General features: G+C 54.0%; 2 protein-coding genes across 2 annotated transcripts; both read right to left on the minus strand.

The window, feature by feature from the left end:
- Positions 1-491: 491 nt before the first annotated feature.
- LOC131093480 (nascent polypeptide-associated complex subunit alpha, muscle-specific form-like) lies at positions 492-2,666 on the minus strand. Its single transcript, XM_058040638.1, has 3 exons — positions 2,660-2,666; positions 2,189-2,273; positions 492-2,147 (listed from the first exon to the last, which is right to left on the minus strand). The coding sequence occupies exons 1-3, from the start codon at positions 2,664-2,666 to the stop codon at positions 1,166-1,168; spliced, it is 1,074 nt and encodes a 357-aa protein (XP_057896621.1). The 3' UTR covers positions 492-1,165.
- Positions 2,667-3,431: 765 nt separating this feature from the next.
- Positions 3,432-18,322, minus strand: PIAS4 (protein inhibitor of activated STAT 4). The gene is made up of 11 exons (XM_058040937.1): positions 18,258-18,322; positions 15,113-15,542; positions 11,433-11,517; positions 10,286-10,327; positions 9,916-10,006; positions 9,488-9,616; positions 9,301-9,406; positions 6,853-6,926; positions 6,230-6,390; positions 4,538-4,668; positions 3,432-4,091 (listed from the first exon to the last, which is right to left on the minus strand). The coding sequence occupies exons 1-11, from the start codon at positions 18,282-18,284 to the stop codon at positions 3,886-3,888; spliced, it is 1,482 nt and encodes a 493-aa protein (XP_057896920.1). The 5' UTR covers positions 18,285-18,322; the 3' UTR covers positions 3,432-3,885.
- Between the last annotated feature and the right edge of the window lie 502 nt (positions 18,323-18,824).

Genomic DNA, 18,824 nt, shown 5'->3' on the forward strand with positions numbered 1-18,824 from the left:
TGGAGGAATTCAAAGTGGCACCGAGGAGGTGCCCGTGGGGACGGGGCCGGGGGGTGCTCGGGGGTCCGGCTGCCCCCCAAAACCCGGGGGAGAAGGTGGAGAGGGTGGGGGTTGAACCAGAACCCTTCAGGCTCCATTTGGGGAGATCCTGGGATGTCCAGGGAAATCCTGGGATTGCCCCAGCACCCTCCTGCCATGCATGAAAAGCCCCAGGTCTCATTTTGGGGTGAGCTGGGAGTGATGCTGGGGACCCTCGGAGAGCTCAGGAGATCCTGGGGAGCTCCTAGTGACCCCAGGAAGGTTGGGGAGGCCCTGTGGGAAGATTTTCCCTGTAAAGATCCTGTGGATGTTGGGTGAGATCCTTGGGATGCCCTGGCAGAAGATCCTGGAGAATCCTGAAGGGAGATCCCGGAGACCCTGGGGTGAGAAATCCCAACAAGTCGACACAGAATTAAATGTAAATCTTTCATTTTATTTAACAAACACTATAATTTGAAGAATGTGTACTGAGGGAAAGAAAAATAATTTTCTTTTTTTTTTGTTTGTTTTGTTTTTTTTTTTTCTTTTCTCTTTACAAAACAAAGAAGAAAAAAAAAACAGGATATAAGAAAAAAAAAACCAACATATGTACAGGAAGAGCTGGCCAACTCCAACAGAAAGCACTAAAACAAGCATGGTGTTTCCAAACAGTTGCTTGGCCTGGAAAATTTAAAAGCAATTAAATTAGAATAAAAAATATTAGGAAAACAACTGGACTCTAAAGCTACTGTGCAGCCAGGGCCGCGAGCACAGAACTTTGTACAGTAAAATTAATCTGGGAGCTCTACCCGGGTTTTTGTCAGTTGTTTTCATCCCCCTTTTCCCACCCCCACCCCCGTTTCAACCTGAAAACATATTGCTTACAGCCAGGGAAGAGAAGGAAAGCAAAGCCTGGGGCCGAGGGTGCAGGGGCTGCCCCGGGTCCCCCTGCCAGGCCTGGGCAAAGGAAAGGGGGGTTTGATCCCCAGCCCTTCCCCATCCTGCAGCCAAACCCCAGCCAGGCAGGAGGGCAGAATCCCCCTCCCACAGGGGCTCAGGGACCCCCACCCCTCTGGGAGATGGGGGCTTGGGAGAGGAGCCCCCTCCTCACTGTGGAGAGGGGTCTTTGCTTTTGGGCAATGAGGATTTAGGGCAGCTCTGGCTGGACCTCGGGGGCTTTTCCCTCCAGGTGGGATCGGGCACGTGTGGAATTCTCTGGAGTGAGGGGGAAGTGCTGGGAAAGGCACCAAGACCCCCCCTCTCTGTGCCCCCCTGGCTGCTGGGGTGAGGGATGGAGGCTTTGGGGTACCCAGAGCTGGGGGAGGATAAAGGGAGGGTTTGGGGTACCCCGAGGGGAGGATGGAGGGAGGATAAAGGGTTTGGGGTACCCCGAGGGGAGATAAAGGAAGGATGGAGGGTTTGGGGTACCCCGAGGGGAGGATAAAGGAAGGATAAAGGGTTTGGGGTACCCTGAGGGGAGATAAAGGAAGGATAAAGGGTTTGGGGTACCCTGAGGGGAGGATAAAGGGAGGATAAAGGGTTTGGGGTACCCCGAGGGGAGGATGGAGGGAGGATAAAGGGTTTGGGGTACCCCGAGGGGAGATAAAGGAAGGATAAAGAGTTTGGGGTACCCCGAGGGGAGATAAAGGGAGGATAAAGGGTTTGGGGTACCCCGAGGGGTGATAAAGGGAGGATAAAGGGTTTGGGGTACCCCGAGGGGAGATAAAGGGAGGATAAAGGGTTTGGGGTACCCCGAGGGGAGATAAAGGGAGGATAAAGGGTTTGGGGTACCCCGAGAGGGGATAAAGGAAGGATAAAGGGTTTGGGGTACCCCGAGGGGAGATAAAGGAAGGATAAAGGGTTTGGGGTACCCCGAGGGGAGGATAAAGGAAGGATAAAGGGTTTGGGGTACCCCGAGGGGAGGATAAAGGAAGGATGGAGGGTTTGGGGTACCCTGAGGGGGGATAAAGGGAGGATAAAGGGTTTGGGGTACCCCGAGGGGAGATAAAGGGAGGATAAAGGGTTTGGGGTACCCCGAGGGGAGGATGGAGGGAGGATAAAGGGTTTGGGGTACCCCGAGGGGAGATAAAGGGAGGATAAAGGGTTTGGGGTACCCCGAGGGGAGATAAAGGGAGGATAAAGGGTTTGGGGTACCCCGAGGGGAGGATGGAGGGAGGATAAAGGGTTTGGGGTCTGGCAGTGCCCAGCAGCACCAAGCCCCGCGGGGGTCTCAGGCCAGCACAGGGACACGGCCCCTGCTCCTCACCCAGCCCAGGGCAGCCCCAGCTCCCTGAGGGCCCTCCCGAGCTCCAGGGGGAAAAGCCAGCGAGGTCCAGAGCAAACCAGAGCCGGGAGGAGCCCGTGGGAACAGCAGAGCTGGCGCAGAGGCCGGGACAGAAACTCTCCAAGACAAAGTCAAAAAGGTGACGCTTCGCAAACTCAAAAGCAACAACGTTTTGCCACCAAAGAGCACAGGAGGAGCTTTGGCTCCGGGGCCAAAGGCTGGGACAGAGAAGTGGAGGGGCCGGAGCGGCGGCAGCGCCCGGGCCCCGCCCTCGCACCGCCCGCGACGGGCTCGGGACTCAAAGAAACCTGAATTGGAGTTACCGAGGTAGTTGGCTAAAAACTGAGATTCCCCCACCCGGCATCTTCTGGAAGGACCCCCCTGCCCTGCTCCTGCTCGTGGTGCCAGGTGTGCCCAGGTGCGGGGGTGGCCTGCAGGTCACAGCCACCGTCCCCAGGCCTGGGGGTGGCCTGCAGGTCACTGTCCCCATCCCCAGGCCTGGGGCTGTCCCTGCAGGTCAGTGGGGGTGTCCCTGCAGGTCACTGTCCCCAGGTCTGGGGCTGGGGGTGGCCTGCAGGTCACTGTCCCCATCCCCAGGCCTGGTGCTGTCCCTGCAGGTCAGTGGGGGTGTCCCTGCAGGTCACTGTCCCCAGGTCTGGGGCTGGGGGTGGCCTGCAGGTCACTGTCCCCATCCCCAGGCCTGGTGCTGTCCCTGCAGGTCACGGCCGCCGCCTCCAGAACCAACCTCAACGAAAAGGGAATGCGCAGCCCTTGTCAGTCTTCAAAAACACCAAAGTTATTGCACTTCAAAAATACAACAGATCTGTGGTTCAAGACCCCCCCCCTCCCACCCCCCACCCCCCCATGGCTTCTGCTCAACTAAAACGAGTCACTACTGCACAAACCTCTACACTTCCCTTGGGATTAGGTTAAAATTCCAAACGTGTCTCTTTACATGAGGTGCAGAGCTGCTGGAGCTCCGAGCTAGACCAGTGCCACTGCCAAGCGGGCATCTCCCCCCTGGCACCCCATGCCCCCAGTCCCACCCCTACAAACCCCCCTCTATCCTCTCTGGGTCATCCAACCCCCCCAGAGCCCTCCCCGCTCCCCCCTCCCGCCCCGCCCCGGACTCACACGTCCAGCAAAACCTTTAGATTAATTAAGGAATGGTTAATTAACAAGAGGATCAAACTGCACACGGCTTTGCAGATGCAGGGTGGGTGTCCTGGAGGTGTGCAGGGAGCTCCCCCGATCCCGGGATCCAGGTGAGGGAGGATCCTGCCTGGCTTAAGACACTTTCTTTACTTCAGGCTCCAGTTCAGGGTCAGGCTCTGAGTGGGGTCGTTTTCCAACCAAGAAGCAGCTCAATGGTTTTTGTTTTTTTGTTTTGTTTTGTGTCGTTTTTTTTTTTTTTTCTTTTTTCTTTTTTCTCTCGTTTTAATGAGTAATTTGGAATAGGAAAGTCACAGGAGATGAGGGAGGGAGGGAGATGAGGTGGGAAAGGACGTTCTCCCCCTCCTCCAGTTTAATAAGCACCAGAGTATTCAAGTCTGTCCGTTGGGAATTCCGAGCCGTGGCTGCAGTCAGCAGGCAGAGACTAAACCTTTCTCGTAAGAGCAGCGTCGTTTGGGCTGGGGTCCCTCATCATCATCCTCCTCCTCCTCGTCCTCCTCCTCGTCCTCCTCCGAGGATGAGCTGTCCAGTGTTAAATCCACAACATCTGCTGGGGCTTTGCCGTTCTCGCCGGTGCCGTTGGCAGTGGCCAGGAGCCCGTTCACCTCCGAGGAACCTGGAGGAGGAGGAGGAGGAGCTGAAACCACCCCTGCCCAGCTCAGGGAGGGGTCCAGCACCCCTGGCTGGTCAGCCTGGACAAGGGAAGGCTCCAGGGAGAGCTCAGAGCCTAAAGGGGCTGCAGGAGAGCTGGAGAGGGACTGGGGACAAGGCATGGAGGGACAGGACACAGGGAATGGCTTCCACAGCCAGAGGGAATATTGGGGAGAAATTCCTCCTTGTGAGGGTGCTGAGGCCCTGGCACAGAGTGCACAGAGCAGCTGTGGCTGCCTCTGGATCCCTGGAAATGTCCAAGGCCAGGCTGGACAGGGCTTGGAGCAACCTGGGACCATGGAAGGTGTCCCTGCCATGGCAGGGGTGGCACTGGATGATCCTGCAGGTCCCTTCCAACCCAGGCCATGCTGGAATTGTGTGATTTCCCCCTGGGTTTCCAGCCTTGCTCACCTAGAACCAGGATGGGACACTGGGGGCTGCAGCTCCGCTCCTTCTCGGCTCGGATGGGGCACCAGGAGCCATCCACCAGGTACTCAATCTCGTCTGCATCTTCACATTCTGTCAGGATCTTGGACAGGAGCCTGCAGAGGGGACAGCAGGAGCTGTCACAGCCCTGGCAATCAGCAGGGTGTGTGCAGTGACCCTGGAGCCAAAGGAACCTGCTGCTGAGAGCCCTTGGAGCCACGGACTTTATTCCCCATAAAACCAGTGCAGGTTCTGACTGTGCAAATCCATCCCAGCCCTTCCTGTCCATGCACCCAAATCATCAACTACCAGCTTAATTAGCTGCAATTAAACACAGCTTTGCCTCTTCACCCAGTTTCCCAGGCACTGCTTCCAGGCAGGCCCTGCTGCCCCAGCCCATGGGACATTCCCAGCAAGGCTTTAGCAAAAGGTGAGAGATCCTTTGGCATTGGGAACTCAGCAATCCAAGCAGCAGCACTTCCCTTCCTTCCCAGTTTTATTTCCCAAATCTCCACAACATTGCTGCACCAGGAACACCATGAAAATCCACCTGGAATGAGGCCCTGGTTGCAGAGAAACTGGGCACTTGCTTCATTCCCTGTGTTTGGAAATCCCTCCTGGACTTGAGCACTTTCCTTCAGGAGGAAGGAGAACTCTTAGTGGAAAGACTTCCAAGGTCAGGAGAACTTTGTGGCACCCCAGTGGGAGAGTTTCAGCTTTCCCCAGCTCCTGCAGGAATTGCTCCCACAGCCAATCCCATCACCAGCACAGCAACCACCAAGCTGCAGCTCCCAAAAGGCTGACAAGGCCCTGAGGATGCCAGACCTGACCAACCACCCTGCTCAGGAGCCTCGGGCTCTTTTCTGCCTCCCGGCACCCACTGAGTGCCAGCTTCCCTCCCTCACTTCCAGGGAATCTGGGAAGGATTTCACCCAACAGAACTGGCATCAAACCAGCCCTGAGCAGGAACAAAAGTCTGCTGAGCCCTCCCCAGGTACATCCTGCTGCTCCTCGTGCAGGGCATGGCTGACCCGTGTGGGTCCCACAGTCCCACCCCTCACAGTTTCCCCTTCATCTCCCCCTGCCAGAGATCTCCAAGAACTGGATTTTCCTGTCAGGGCAGGCCAGGGGACAAAGCAAACAGGTTATCAGTGCTGAGGCTGCTCCAGGCTGCCTGCAAAGCCACAGCTCCTGGATCTGCCCAGGGCCCACAAGGCAGCGACGCTGCAGGAGCCCTCAGTGAGGCTGGGACAGACTGGTCTGCTCACTTCCCTGTGCCAGGGCAGCTCAGCCACCCCAAACATCACCTTAAACTCCCCTGCTCTTGAGGGAACCTGCACTGGAGGCCAATCCCACAGCCATGAGGGTGGAGACCATTTCCCAGCATGCAAGAACCACGTGTGTTGTTCCACCAGCCCTGGTCAGTGGTCCCAGTCCACAGAAGGCTCCCAGCATTTGGGGGCACAAAGCTGCTCCCAAACTCACCCCAAAAATGCTGTACCACAAGCCTGTCACCCCCCAGCACATTCCCACTTGCTCTAACACACCAGAACACTGAAACCAGAATATGATGCACCAGCAGAATAAACTTTGAACACTTTCAAAGTGAACTTCAACCAAGAGCTGAACGCTGCACCCAGTGGGGAAGGGGAAAGGGCAGAGAGGGGCAAAGCTCACCCATCAATGATGAGCTGGTCGTAGGGGGCAGGTTTGTCACACACAGGGCACATCCATGTGGGCTTTTTCTCATTCATCTGTAGGTAGAAGACGGCATCAAAGCACTGCAGGTGTGCACAGGTCTCGGCCCGGCACGGCACCGACAGGCGCATCTTCACCAGCTGTGGGGCAGAGAGCAGAGCATCAGCCAGGACGCCTGGGAGGAACCCCAGATCCCCTCAGGAGGAACAACATTTAACCTGGGAGTTTGCAAAGCTGGTCTGAGAGTATGGTTTGGGTTCTTGACAAAACCAGGCTAAAACAGAGCTGGAGCTCCTTGGTTCTGGATTAAACTGGGAGAGCTGGAGAGGGACTGGGGACACAGGATGGAGGGACAGGACACAGGGAGTGGTTTCCCACACCCTAGAGGGAATATTGGGAAGGAATTCCTGGCTGTGAGGGTGGGCAAGCCCTGGCACAGGGTGCCCAGAGCAGCTGGGGTTGCCCCTGGATCCCTGGCAGTGCCCAAGGCCAGGCTGGAGCAGCCTGGGACAGTGGGAGGTGTCCCTCTCTGTGTCACTGGATGGTTTTAAGCTCCCTTCCAAGGCAAACCCCAAGTGCAGGAGGAGCCTGCAGGGTCTCACCGGACAGATGAGGGACACTCGGACCCCGGTGGTGGCGATTTCGCTGTCAGGGTCCAGGCGTAGCTTCTCTTTCACTGCAGGGAGAGCAGAGCACACAGCATTTAACCAAACTCAGCCTCAGCAGGACTGTGCAGCACAGGTGGGGGCAGCTCACCCAGCCCTGGGCTGTGTGTGTGGGGAGCACTTTCCCTGTCAGGCAGGGAATGAACACACGGACCTGGGGTTAATTCCCTCCTGAGCAGCAGGATTTGGGGAAATGTGGCACTTCCCTGGCACTTCCAGCTCAGAGCAAGTCCCCCCACAAGTGAGCAAACAGAGAGGGAAAACACATCCCATCCTTCTGCCATCAGGTTATCAAGCCTCCTCCCAGCACTGCTGGGCTGCCACTCCTTGCCCTCTCCACTGGCACCTCCCTTATTCCAGAACGTTCCACAGGAACCACAACCAGGCCCAGAGGTAGCCAGGCAGACAGCTCAGAGCGAGGCAGCCATGCAAGACCAGGCACAGCAGCCACCCAGCACAGATCTGGCAAGAATCAGATGTCAGCAAAGGAGGAATCCTGCCCCTGCTGCTGCAGCCTGAAAGCAAAACCCAGAGGAGCAGCAGGGAAATCAAAGCAAGCAGCAGATGGGCAGGTCCCACGTGGGCAGGTCCCACACCAAGGTGCAAAAATCAACAAAACCAGCTTTGAACTGCTCCCCAAGTCCTGAGGAGGAGCTGCTGCTCCCACTGCTGTCTGCAACTGCCTCTGACACTTCCATCACCGTTTTTCTTTGGAGCAAGTCAACCATTTCTTTTGACCTTTTCAGATCATAACAAGATGTCTCCAGACAATGAGGCTACATGCAGCTCTGCAACACCCAGCTTTAATTAGAGAGTGACTTCTCAGATGTGAAATTCCCAGGAGATTACAAGATTTGGGCTTGTTTTCCTCACATTAGGAGCCTTTTCATCCAAGCTTAATTTTTTATGAAGTTCTTTGTAAGAGCTCTCTCTGTGCATCAATTACTGGGAGACCTGGGAAGGAGAATTTTCTAGGATCTCCAGATCAGGATTTTGGATCCAAAGCCATAATCTGTTCTCAGACACTGTTCCTGTATTAAGTTCTGCAGAATTTTATGCAAAGCAAGATGAGTCAGCAGTGAGATGAGGCTGAAGCCAAAGGGCGGCTTCGGTGACAGGGAATTATTTGCAAAGCAGACCAGAGCTAGAAAAGCAAAGTTTAGGATCTCCTCAGATTGGTCAGTTCTGGATATCCAAACAACTTCCAAGCACGAAAACACGAAGGAGCTGAAGTAAGAGATTGCTCTTATTTGGTTCTATTTAAATTCACCAAATACAGCTGATCCCTGCCCAAAATCCAGGTGTCTGCAGGCTGGACACACCTGGAGCCATCACCTTCCCTGTGAACTGCCATCCACCTCCAAGGCTGGCAGGCTGAGGAAGCTCAGCCTGGAGAAGAGAAGGTTGAGTGGAGACCTCCCAGAACATTCCAGTCCCTGGAGGGGCTCCAGGGATGCTGGAAAGGGGCTCTGCATTAGGAACTGTAGTGACAGCACAAGGGGGAATGGCTTGAAGAGGGGAAACTGGGGTTAAGATGTGCAGGAGAAATTCCTCCCTGTGGGCAGGCCCTGGCACAGATGCCCAGAGCAGCCCCTGGATCCCTGGCAGTGCCCAAGGCCAGGCTGGGCACTGGGCACAGTGGGAGTGTCCCTGCCATGGCAGGGGTGGCACTGGATGAGCTTTAAGGTCTTTCCAACCCAAACTATGCTGGGATTCCCTGACATTTCCTATCCTTGGGAGGAGTTTTCCAGGATCTGGGCAGTTTTAAAGACCATCAGGATCACAGGGTCAGCTCTCCCACGCAGAATGAAACAGTGAGAAGGTTTTGTCCAGCAACATGAGAAACTGGGAATCTTCCACACTCATGAGCTCCAAGTCAGAGTCCACCTTGGAAAAGTACCTTCCCCTCATTTCCAGTAATTTTTACATGAGCCTCATACCAGGAGGATTTACCTGAGTGGTTTGGGATAAGCATCTCTGGGGACCATCTCTTCTCTGAAGCTCTCAAGGCATATCAAAGTGCTGCTGGTGACATCCCAGTGCCACCCCAAGGAGTGCCAGGGCCTGGGGCAGCAGGACATTGTCACCAGGATCCCTCGCTCCAGCAATGTCCTTTGGGAATCCCGAGGTCAGTGCTGCCCAGACTGACTCAGCTGAAGGCATGAAGCCCTTCCAGTGACACCGACAGCGGCACAAATCCTACAGCCACCTACAGGGAGAGCCACCAGAACCACGGCTTTGGGGTGACCTCCCACGGCTCACACACAGCTCAGCAAGTCTGTTCAGATAAAAAGTGGGGTTTACACAGCTGGAGGGGAACACGGGTGTGCAAGGTGGTGGTTGCTCCCCAGCAGGCTGCAGACAGGCCCCTCCTGAGCCACTCACCCAGCGCTTTGCAGAGCTCCGGGTGCTTGATGCCGATGGTTTTCAACCTCTGCAGCAGCTCTGCTGAGGTCATCTGCCGCACCAGGTACAGCCCCACCGAGTAGCTCTGGGGAGAGAGGGAGGAGAGGATGAGGAGGCTGCTCTGCAGGGCTGCCTGGGCGGCTCTGGGCGCTCCCTGGCCTCTCACCTTGCCGTAGTTGCCCCAGGTGACCGTGATGCGGTTGGTGGCCGCTGACAGGTACATGAGGTGGGTGAGGTTGATGGGCCTGCAGGGCCTCTTGGGTTCCACCCCGGGTTTGTTTGAGGGGTAGTAGCCCTAGAGCAGGAAGATTAAATACAGATATTTATTATTTTACTCAAGGTACATCTGTTCATCAGCTCCATTAAGGTGCGCTCAGCCCCAGCTCTCAGGGATGGGGGGAAGGAACTGAGTACAGCTGGAGCACAATTAAACAGGATTGAGCCTTTATACAGAACAGCTCATTAACAACATGGCTAATCCATAAAAAATTAGCTTTAAACTAAGCAGTGCACTTCTATAACATGGCAAAGCCATTTCCTTCCACGTTCCCCAGCTTTCCCCCAGATTTCCCTCCCCAGTGCCCCAGTCCTCACCGGCACGGAGCAGTAGCTGTGGTTCACCTTGACGGCGATGTTGGGAGGGTACTGGTCCTCCTGGGGGGAACTGGTGTCTGTGTAGCAGATTCTGGGCAGAAACAACACATCCCATAATATCCCACCACTCTGCACAGCTCCCACAGCCCCGTCCCAATCCCATCCCAATCCTTGCTCCCTCAGCAGAGCCCATCCAGGTGGGACTTCGCTGTTTCTGCTCGAGGTTCCAAAGAGGAATTTAAGAGGCCCAAGAACAAAAAGTTCACTGGAAATTCTCTCTGGAGCCATGAAATCCTTGTTGGAACTTTTTAGAACACTCCCTCCTCCCTTGCTCTGCCCCTGATGTTCAATGAGCCCAGCCCAGACCTACCTGAGCACCACCTGAACCGATTTCACGCCGGGCTGCAACTCCCTGATAAATGAAAGAACAGAAAACTTCAAATTAATTGTGTAAAAAAATCCCTACCCTCAAAAGAATCACCCAAACCAGCTGCCAGACTCAAGAACTTCAGTTGTTCCTAATTTTTTAAAATAGAACTTCAAAAAATTACCTCCCAGAACTTTATTTAAATTGTACAATTCCCCTTGCAAATATCAGTGGTTCTGTAATTATTATTTTTTTTTCCTGATGCACCAACTCACAGCTTTTCTCTGGGTTTTTAAAACTGTTCAGGTGCCTTCTGGTGATTTGTGAGAATTTATAAAAACTGGGTTTTAAGGTCAGGTTTACCTGACAGTGTTCAAGACTCCCTGTGTTTAATTATTCAGCTGAAGCTGCTCATGCAAACCAAGGGACTGAATATTAAGGCCCCACTGTGAATATTGCAGCCTCCATCAGGGCTGTTCCTGACAGGATTTTAACTGCAATCAGGAAAGAAATGGAAGGCACAACAAGGATGTTTTACCAGGAGGCAAAATAACCAAGATATTGTTCCTCCAGCTCTTTAATTTTATGACAAAGATCAATTGTCAAAGGTTTTATGTTGAATTTTTGGAGGAATTCTGCATGAAGGGAGCAGGTCAGCCAAGAGGAAACCTCCGTGCCTGCACTGCCACATCTGAGGGGAGCCTTTGTCTGACTCAAAAGTTGCATCTGACAGAGGTCAGGGTAAATCCTGATCCCAGATGTTTCCTCCCCACCAAGGAAGTTCCTTTCAGATGCAAAGAGCTGCACACTCTGCCTTTTGAACCTGGCCCCAGGAAAGGCTGCACACACTCACACCAGCAGCTCAGCAGAGAATTTAGGTCATCCATGATTTCAGCCCCATTTTCCTGCCCAAATGCACCATTCCAAAGGGAGATTAGAGCAGCACAAATGCAATTTAAGGACCTGGATGGGGGAATTTGCAGCTCCCACTGCCCCCAAAGCTTTTGCTGTACATGAGGAGCAGCCTGGTGTCCTCACCCAAATCCTGTTCCCTTGCAGAGAACAAAAATTCCACAGGCAGGGAGCACTGAGGAATGATGGAATGCTGCAGCTGCATTTTCTGGAACTGCTAATAGCCAGTGAGGAGTACCTGGAATTTCTGATCAGCTCCACTTGTCTTGGTGTTAATGCAAAAATGCATGGGCTTTCCTGAAGCTTCTCATTATTCTGTGGGACTGAGGAGGGAAGAAAAGAGCGTCCATCAAACTGAGACCAGCAGCTCTGAGCACGAGGTGATTGCTATGCTCTGTTTATCTCCAAGTCTTGTTTTCTCCCACAACCCAGAACTGCAGTTTTCACCTCTTTTGGTAATTCTGCTTTGATTAGACTTTGCCCATTTATTGCTCACTGTTCAGTGCAACCAGCACAGGCTTTGGATCTGATTCTTCTGTTTTTAAAATTATTTTTCCTCCCCTCAAATAATTCAAGAGCCATCAGCTCAGCACATCAGTGGTGTCACAGTGTGACCACATCCTCAAGAAGCCCAAGAGGAGACCTGAGCCTGACACAAAAGCCCAAAACCAACCAGCCAGAGCAGGAGGGTTCTGGAAAAGAAAGAAAACAACTCCAGCAACAAAAACGATTAGCTCAGATAATAAAAAAGCAACACAAAAAGCAGCTGGAAGTGACAAAACACGACTTCAAACCCCCTGACCTTGAGGGTGGGACAGCAGCTCACCCAGCATTAACTGGGGCCTTTTGCACACTGAGAATTTGAACATCAAGTGCATTTAATGTGGGGAAGATGAAGTTTGAGACCTGGGAAACTTTTGTTGCAACCTGTGCTTCAACCAAAACACGTTTTATTTTCAGTTTTGTGTCTCTAAGCAAAGTTCAGACGCTGAGCTGCTGAAAGTCACGAGAGGAAAACAAAGAGGAAGTGCTAAAACAGCTTTTTAAAAATCATTTAGCAGGAATTGGGTGTTTTGTTTTGTCTCACTTCCATTGCATGGTTACTCAAAGCCACCAGGAGTTCAGAAGGAGGAAAATGCACTTTTGTATGAAAAAGAGGAGATGAAGGAAGGATAAAACCTCAGCAGCTCTTGGAAGACCTGGTGACAACTTGAGTCACTGCAGGTGCTTCCCCTCTGGTCCCTTTTCTGCTTTAAAAATGCAAATGGAACCTACAAAAATATATTTCAGAAGTAAGAATTAAGATATCTTTGTGGAACTTTGTTTAATTCCAGTTTCCGCCCAAGTATCTCCTGACAAAAACAACCAGCAGAAAGTAAAACATTTCATGAGGTATTTTTAGCAAAGCGATGACTGACAAGGACAACAACAAAAAGGAATTTTAATGTTTCTGATTAAGAAACTGCCAATAAACTGAACCCTGCTGATTGTTCAGCCACACAAAGACAAAGCAAACCTGATTAGGAAAACTCAGAAGCCGCTCACGGTTTGTTTTGCATTTTTGTCAGCTCACTCTTTATACAAAAACCAAACTGCTGCTGGAATGGAAACCCAGAACGGGAGGTGCAGCCTGCTCAGGTGGGAGAGCTGAAGCTCCCTGGCTGCACAGAACCTCAGGCAGCAGCAGGGAAATCAGGGAGAGCCCTGCAGGGCCTGCCTGGCCCAGGGGAGCTGCCAATGCAGGGCCAAGGCTGCCTTTAATGAGCCCGGGGCTCTGAGCAGGGCAGGGGACACTCAGTGGCACCCTGGAACCAAACCTGGTGATCTGGGGACATTCAGTGACTCCCTGGAACCAAACCTGGGGACATTCAGTGGCACCTTGGAACAAACCTGGTGATCTGGGGACATTCAGGGGCACCCTGGAACCAAACCTGGGGACATTCAGGGGCACCCTGGAACCAAACCTGGCGATCTGGGGACATTCAGTGGCACCCTGGAACAAACCTGGCAATCTGGGGACATTCAGTGACTTCCTGGAACAAACCTGGTGACCAGGGGACATTCAGTGGCACCCTGGAACCAAACCTGGTGATCTGGGGACATTCAGTGGCACTTTAGAACCAAACCTGGCAATCTGGGGACATTCAGTGGCTCCCTGGAACCAAACCTGGTGATCAGGGGACATTCAGTGGCACCCTGGAACCAAACCTGGTGATCAGGGGACATTCAGTGGCACCCTGGAACAAACCTGGCGATCTGGGGACATTCAGTGGCACCCTGGAACCAAACCTGGCGATCTGGGGACATTCAGTGGCACCCTGGAACAAACCTGGTGATCAGGGGACATTCAGTGGCACCCTGGAACAAACCTGGGAATCCCAGAGAGTGCATCTTCTGCCTCTGGGTGCTTCCACCTCCTGGAAATTTGTTTTCCTTCAGAATCCCATATTGGAATTGCTGACTAACACACATTTAACACTGAGCAAACCATTCCCCACACAATTATCGTCTTTGAGCTTGACTCTGTCACCACTCAGCTGTTTTGTCACAGCATTAACGCCTTCAAATGAAGAAGAAATTATATAAAATCTGACTAATTAGACCTTTATCTTTTTGTTTCTGCACAATCAAATCTTTATCTATTTTTCCCCCAAGCCACAACAGATATATTTTCAGCAAAGCCAGAGCAGCTCAAGTATCATTGGTAGAGAATTCTGACATTAGCACATGAATTTATGAGAATTCTGACATTAGCACATGAATTTATGAGACACTCAGCAGAACTCAACTTCTCTGGACACGCTGAATTTGCCACCAGAACATTCTATTTAACATCAGTTAACAACATTCTTTGTTTCTCCAAACTAAATAATGAAAAATCAGTCTCCACACCCCAGGGGAAAAGCTCTTCCAGTTTTACTGGTTACCCCTCAAAACACACAGCACCACACACAAATAACTGTGACAAGCACACAAAATAAAGGCCAAAAATACAGTTGGAGGTGTTGCCACCCTCTTTTATCCACAGGATGCTTCAGGTCAGGGATTTCTAGTGCTGAAAATCAGCATTAGGGTGGAATTTGGCTCCACAGTCCACAGGAACCAAACAAGGTGGGATTCCAAAGTGAACACATTCCAGGTCTGGGGAAAATCCCAGGATTTGGATTTGAAGGACCTGAAGGATCATCCCCATCCCACCCCACAGGCAGGAACACCTTCCACTGTCCCAGCCTGGCCTTGGACACGGCCAGGGCAGCCACAGCTTCTCCTGCCCACCCTCACAGGGAGGAATTGCTCCCCAATATCCCATCTGAATCTTTCCTCTTTTAGTTTGAAACCATTCCCCCTTTCCCAGCATTCTCCCTCTCTGTAAAAGCTGCTCTCCCCTCCTTTATCAACCTTTAAGCACTGGCAAGCCCAGGGATCAACATTTCTCTGTAAATTCTGAGTATGAGGGGAGAGAGAGAGGGGGAAAGAGAAGAGAGAGAAAGAGGGAAAAAGAAAGGAGGGAAAGTGGGGGGGAAGAGAGGAGGGAGGAAGAGAGAGAGAGAAGGGGGAAAGAGAAGAGAGAAAGGGGGGGAAAAGGGAAGACAGAAAAGGGGGGGAAAAGGGAAGACAGAAAAGGGGGGAAAAGGGAAGACAGAAAAGGGGGGAAAAGAGAGAAAGCAGGGCAAAAGAGAGAGAGAAAGGGGGCAAAGAGAGAGAGAAGGAAGGAGAGAGGGGTCCCACCACCCCATCCATCAGCCTCTCCTGCCACAAAACTTCAGAAACTCCTTAAAAACACAACTTAGTTATCAACTCACGTTTATCAACTTTATTCAACTTACACGTTATTTATCAACTTTATTCAACTTCTACCTCACTTATCACCTTTATTCAACTTACACCTTATTTACCAACACCCCCTCCCAGACTCACCTAACTCTGTGGGCTTCAACAGCTCGTCCAGCGTGGTATAAAAGGGCAGCTTGACCAAGCGGACCTCGGGCTTGGCCACTTTGGGGGGCAACCTGCCCAGTCCGTTCAGGTATTTGCCGTAGAGGGCAGGGTAGTCGATGCCGGCGGCCGGCAGGCTGCGGGCCACGGCGCCGCCGCGCTCGTACGAGGAGTGCAGCGGCAGCGCCTCGGCACGGGGCGGCGCCGGCGGCGGCGGAGCCACCTCCGAGCCCTTCTTGTTGTAGCGGGTCTCGTAGAGCTCCTTGATCTTCTTGAACACCTCGGGGCTGCAGTCAAACTGGACCAGCTGCAAAGCTCGGGTCACTAGTTCGTGTTTTAGTCCGCTTTTACTCCTGCCAACAAAACCCAGCAACATCTGAAGATCTGAGACTCGGAAACTCATCACCATGTTCTGGGGGATAAAAAATTAAAAGATGTTCTCATAGTTATAAAAGGCAAAGGTTTAGTTGTCACTTTATAACTACAAGGCAAGATATTTAAAATTTCCCCTCAAAGAAAGACCCCAAACCTGTCCAAACCCGCTGCTGTCACCTGGTTTTGGTTCCCGTTTCTTGGCTGAACACAGAGATCACCCACTGAAGGGCAGAACCACCAGCACAGGCACCAAATGACTCCAAAGTCACTTGGATAGGTGCTGAGCATCCTCAGGACAGCTCAGCTGGAAGCAGGAGCGACCCCAAAGGTCTAAAGCAAGAGGCCTCACTTGTGGAAGAGCTCACGGACTCCTGCAGCAGCCTGAGCCTCCAGAATTCCCAGAGAAACACAGAAAACTTCATCCCAAACGGTGCCAGGGCAAGGCACGGGGAGGAAATCAGAATGACATGAACTGGGGCCACCAATCCTGGATTTGTGGATGGGAAAACCCCCCCAGGATCCTCCCTACATCCACAGGATCTTTACAAACCCCACATTGAAGAGTGGGGAAGGACAGTGAGATTGCTGAAGGGAGCAGTGTGTTCCCAGGAGAACAATGCCAAGCACTTCCCTGAGATCCCAGCCAGGAGCTGCCCTGCAATTATCAAATTCAGTGTCTGATAAGCAGCAAAACCCAGCTCAGGCTTCCAAAATCCCCTCTCTGAGGCAGCTCAGGCCTGTGAGCGTCAGCAAAGGCCACAAGGCAAGTTCCCATCAGAACCCAGGAATTCCTCCTGAGCCCACAGCTCCAGGCTGGCATTTCAGATCTCCAAACAGCCTTAACATTGCAAAGAAGCAGCAAATAAAGTCCTGGGGCTGGAAAATTCAAGCTGCCCTGGAAATAAACACCACACATATTCACTCCACATCCTTGCTGTTTGTGGGGGAATTCAAGAAGAAACCCCACAAAAACAATCCAGCAGCAAAGATCCAGCAGATCTTCCCCAACCTCTACCCAACTCTTGAATTAGTAATTTAAAAGAAAGCAGAAAAGATAATCTAACAGTCTTATTTCCTGGAATAAACCAGCTACAGATTTTTTTTATTATTATTTTTTAATTAAGAAATCTACAACTGTTTCCAGAAACATTTCACAGCCACTTTTGGATGTGTGGGAATTAGACGAGAGAGAAAAATGCCATTTGATTTTCTCCTTTTCCCTTACATATGTCATTTAATCTGAAACCCCAAAAGCTGTTATGTCACTGTCTGCACTTAGAACTTTGGGAGTCGTGATGAGTCCCAAAATATCCCTGATGAGGGGAAAAAAAGACTGATGACTAAAGAGGAGAGAAAAGATGTTTAATTGCCAGAAAGTCAGAATTTCAGAGCCCTGGATTCATGGTGCTGCTCCAGCACACACCACCTGTGAAATCCTGGAGAAATCTACTTTGTGCCTCACTTTTGTTCAACTCAAAAATAGAATCAGGATCATTAGGGTTGGAAAAGACCTCCAAGATCATCAACTCTGATGAAATCCCACCAGGATCATTAAAGTGTGCTAGGAAATCGAGAGAACCTTGCTGTCCCCAAGGGATTCGGGGATAAAAGGTGCATTTGGAAAGATAAATTCATCAAGACACAGCAGCAGGAGGTGCCAGGGCATCCCAGGAGCTCGGGAGACAGGAGCTCCCTGTGGGAATTGCTCCTGGAGCCTCACCCAGGACTCTCGGCCTGGAAAGCGGAGCTGGAGCCCAGAATTTCCATTTTGAAGGAATTAAAGACGATGAGATTGAAGCAGCAAAACAACAACAAACCCCGGACAAAGCAAAGCGAGGGCTCGAGGTTCCCCGTGCGAGCAGGGAGAGCACATGGAGAGCGGAGATTCCCGACACCGCTGCTGGTTCTCCTCTCAGAACCCTCCGGGGACGGCCCCGAGCTCACCGGGGACGGCTCCCGGGCCCCACACCGGACACGGCCCCGGGCCCCCAAAGCCTCTGCGGCCACCGCGGTGCCCGGGGAGCGCTCCAGGACCGCACGGTGAGGGCAGAGCCCCCCAGACTCCGCTCCCGCCGGGACGGCTGCGGCCGCGCAGCCCCATCCCCGCCGAGGGGCTGCTCGGGAGCGCTGCCCGGGAACACTCCAGGGAACCCTTCCCGGGAGCGCTCCCCGGCCGCTGCCGTTGCTCCGTAACCGCCCTCAGCGCCGGCTGCCCCCGGCCGCTGCCCCGGCTCCCTCAGAACCGGGATCCCGAGGGGACCGGGAAAGCTCCCGGTGCTTCCCGGGGCACGAACGGCCTTGGAAACACAACTCCCAGCGTGGATTCGCTTCACCCATCCCAGAGGAGCCCTGCGGCCGCCTCCACTGCCGGCAGTGCCGGTCCCAGCGGTGCCCCGAGCCCCGGACAGCTCCGCACCGAGCGCTCAGCCCCGGGCGGGCAGCGGGACCGGCCCGGGGGGCGCGGGGGCAGCACCAGCGCTCCTCAATCCCGCGGTGAGCGGGGCAGGCCCGCGGCGGGGGCAACCCCGAGGAGGGCGGGCAGCACCACGGCCCGGTTCGGCCCCGGGAGGTCCGGCGGGGGCTGCGGCCCTGAGGCCGGGGCGGGGCAGTCTCTGAGGTAAAAAGGCGAGGGGGAGGCCCCGGAGCGCCGCCCCCGCGGTTCGCAGCGCCGCCCCCCGCCTTCCCTCCGCGCCGGGAGCCGCCCGGTGCCGGCCGGGCCCCGCGGGCGGGGCGGCGGCGCCGCTTCCCTCACCTTCGCCTCCACCAGCTCCGCCGCCATCTTGGGCCTCCAGCGTCCACCGCGCCGGCCGCCGCCGCCGCCGGGTCACGTGACGCCCTCGCGCCGGCGGGAGGGCGGGGCCGCGCCGCCAGCGCCGCCCAATCGGCGCGCGCGCTCCTCGCTCTCCGGCCACGCCCATCTGACCACGCCCTGCCAGGCCACGCCTCCCCCGGGAGTCTTAAAGGGGCCACGCTCCGCTAAACCGGGGGAGCGACGGCGGGAGAGGTGGGGGGCCCCATCCCGGGGATGGGATGGAGGCGGCTCCGCGGGCACTGCGGGAGGGGGTGGGCGGGCAGGCAGTGGGGGCTGCCCCCTAGATGGCGGCAGGTGGGTGCTCCAGGGCAGGGCAGAGCCCGGTGGGCTGGGCCCGAGGCTCCGCGGCCGTCCCCGGTGAGCAGGGAAGGGAATGGGGAAAGGTCCCGGTACCCCGGTTCCCGGGTAAGGGAGGGCAGAGCAGGGGGATCTCCTGGCCAAAATTTGCTCCATGGCAGCGATGTCCCAGAGACCCCTGAGCCTTCCTTCTCCCTTCCCCAGTCAGTG

This window comes from Melospiza georgiana, chromosome 26 (genome assembly GCF_028018845.1).
Source record: "Melospiza georgiana isolate bMelGeo1 chromosome 26, bMelGeo1.pri, whole genome shotgun sequence".
Classification (NCBI taxonomy): Eukaryota; Metazoa; Chordata; class Aves; order Passeriformes; family Passerellidae; genus Melospiza; species Melospiza georgiana.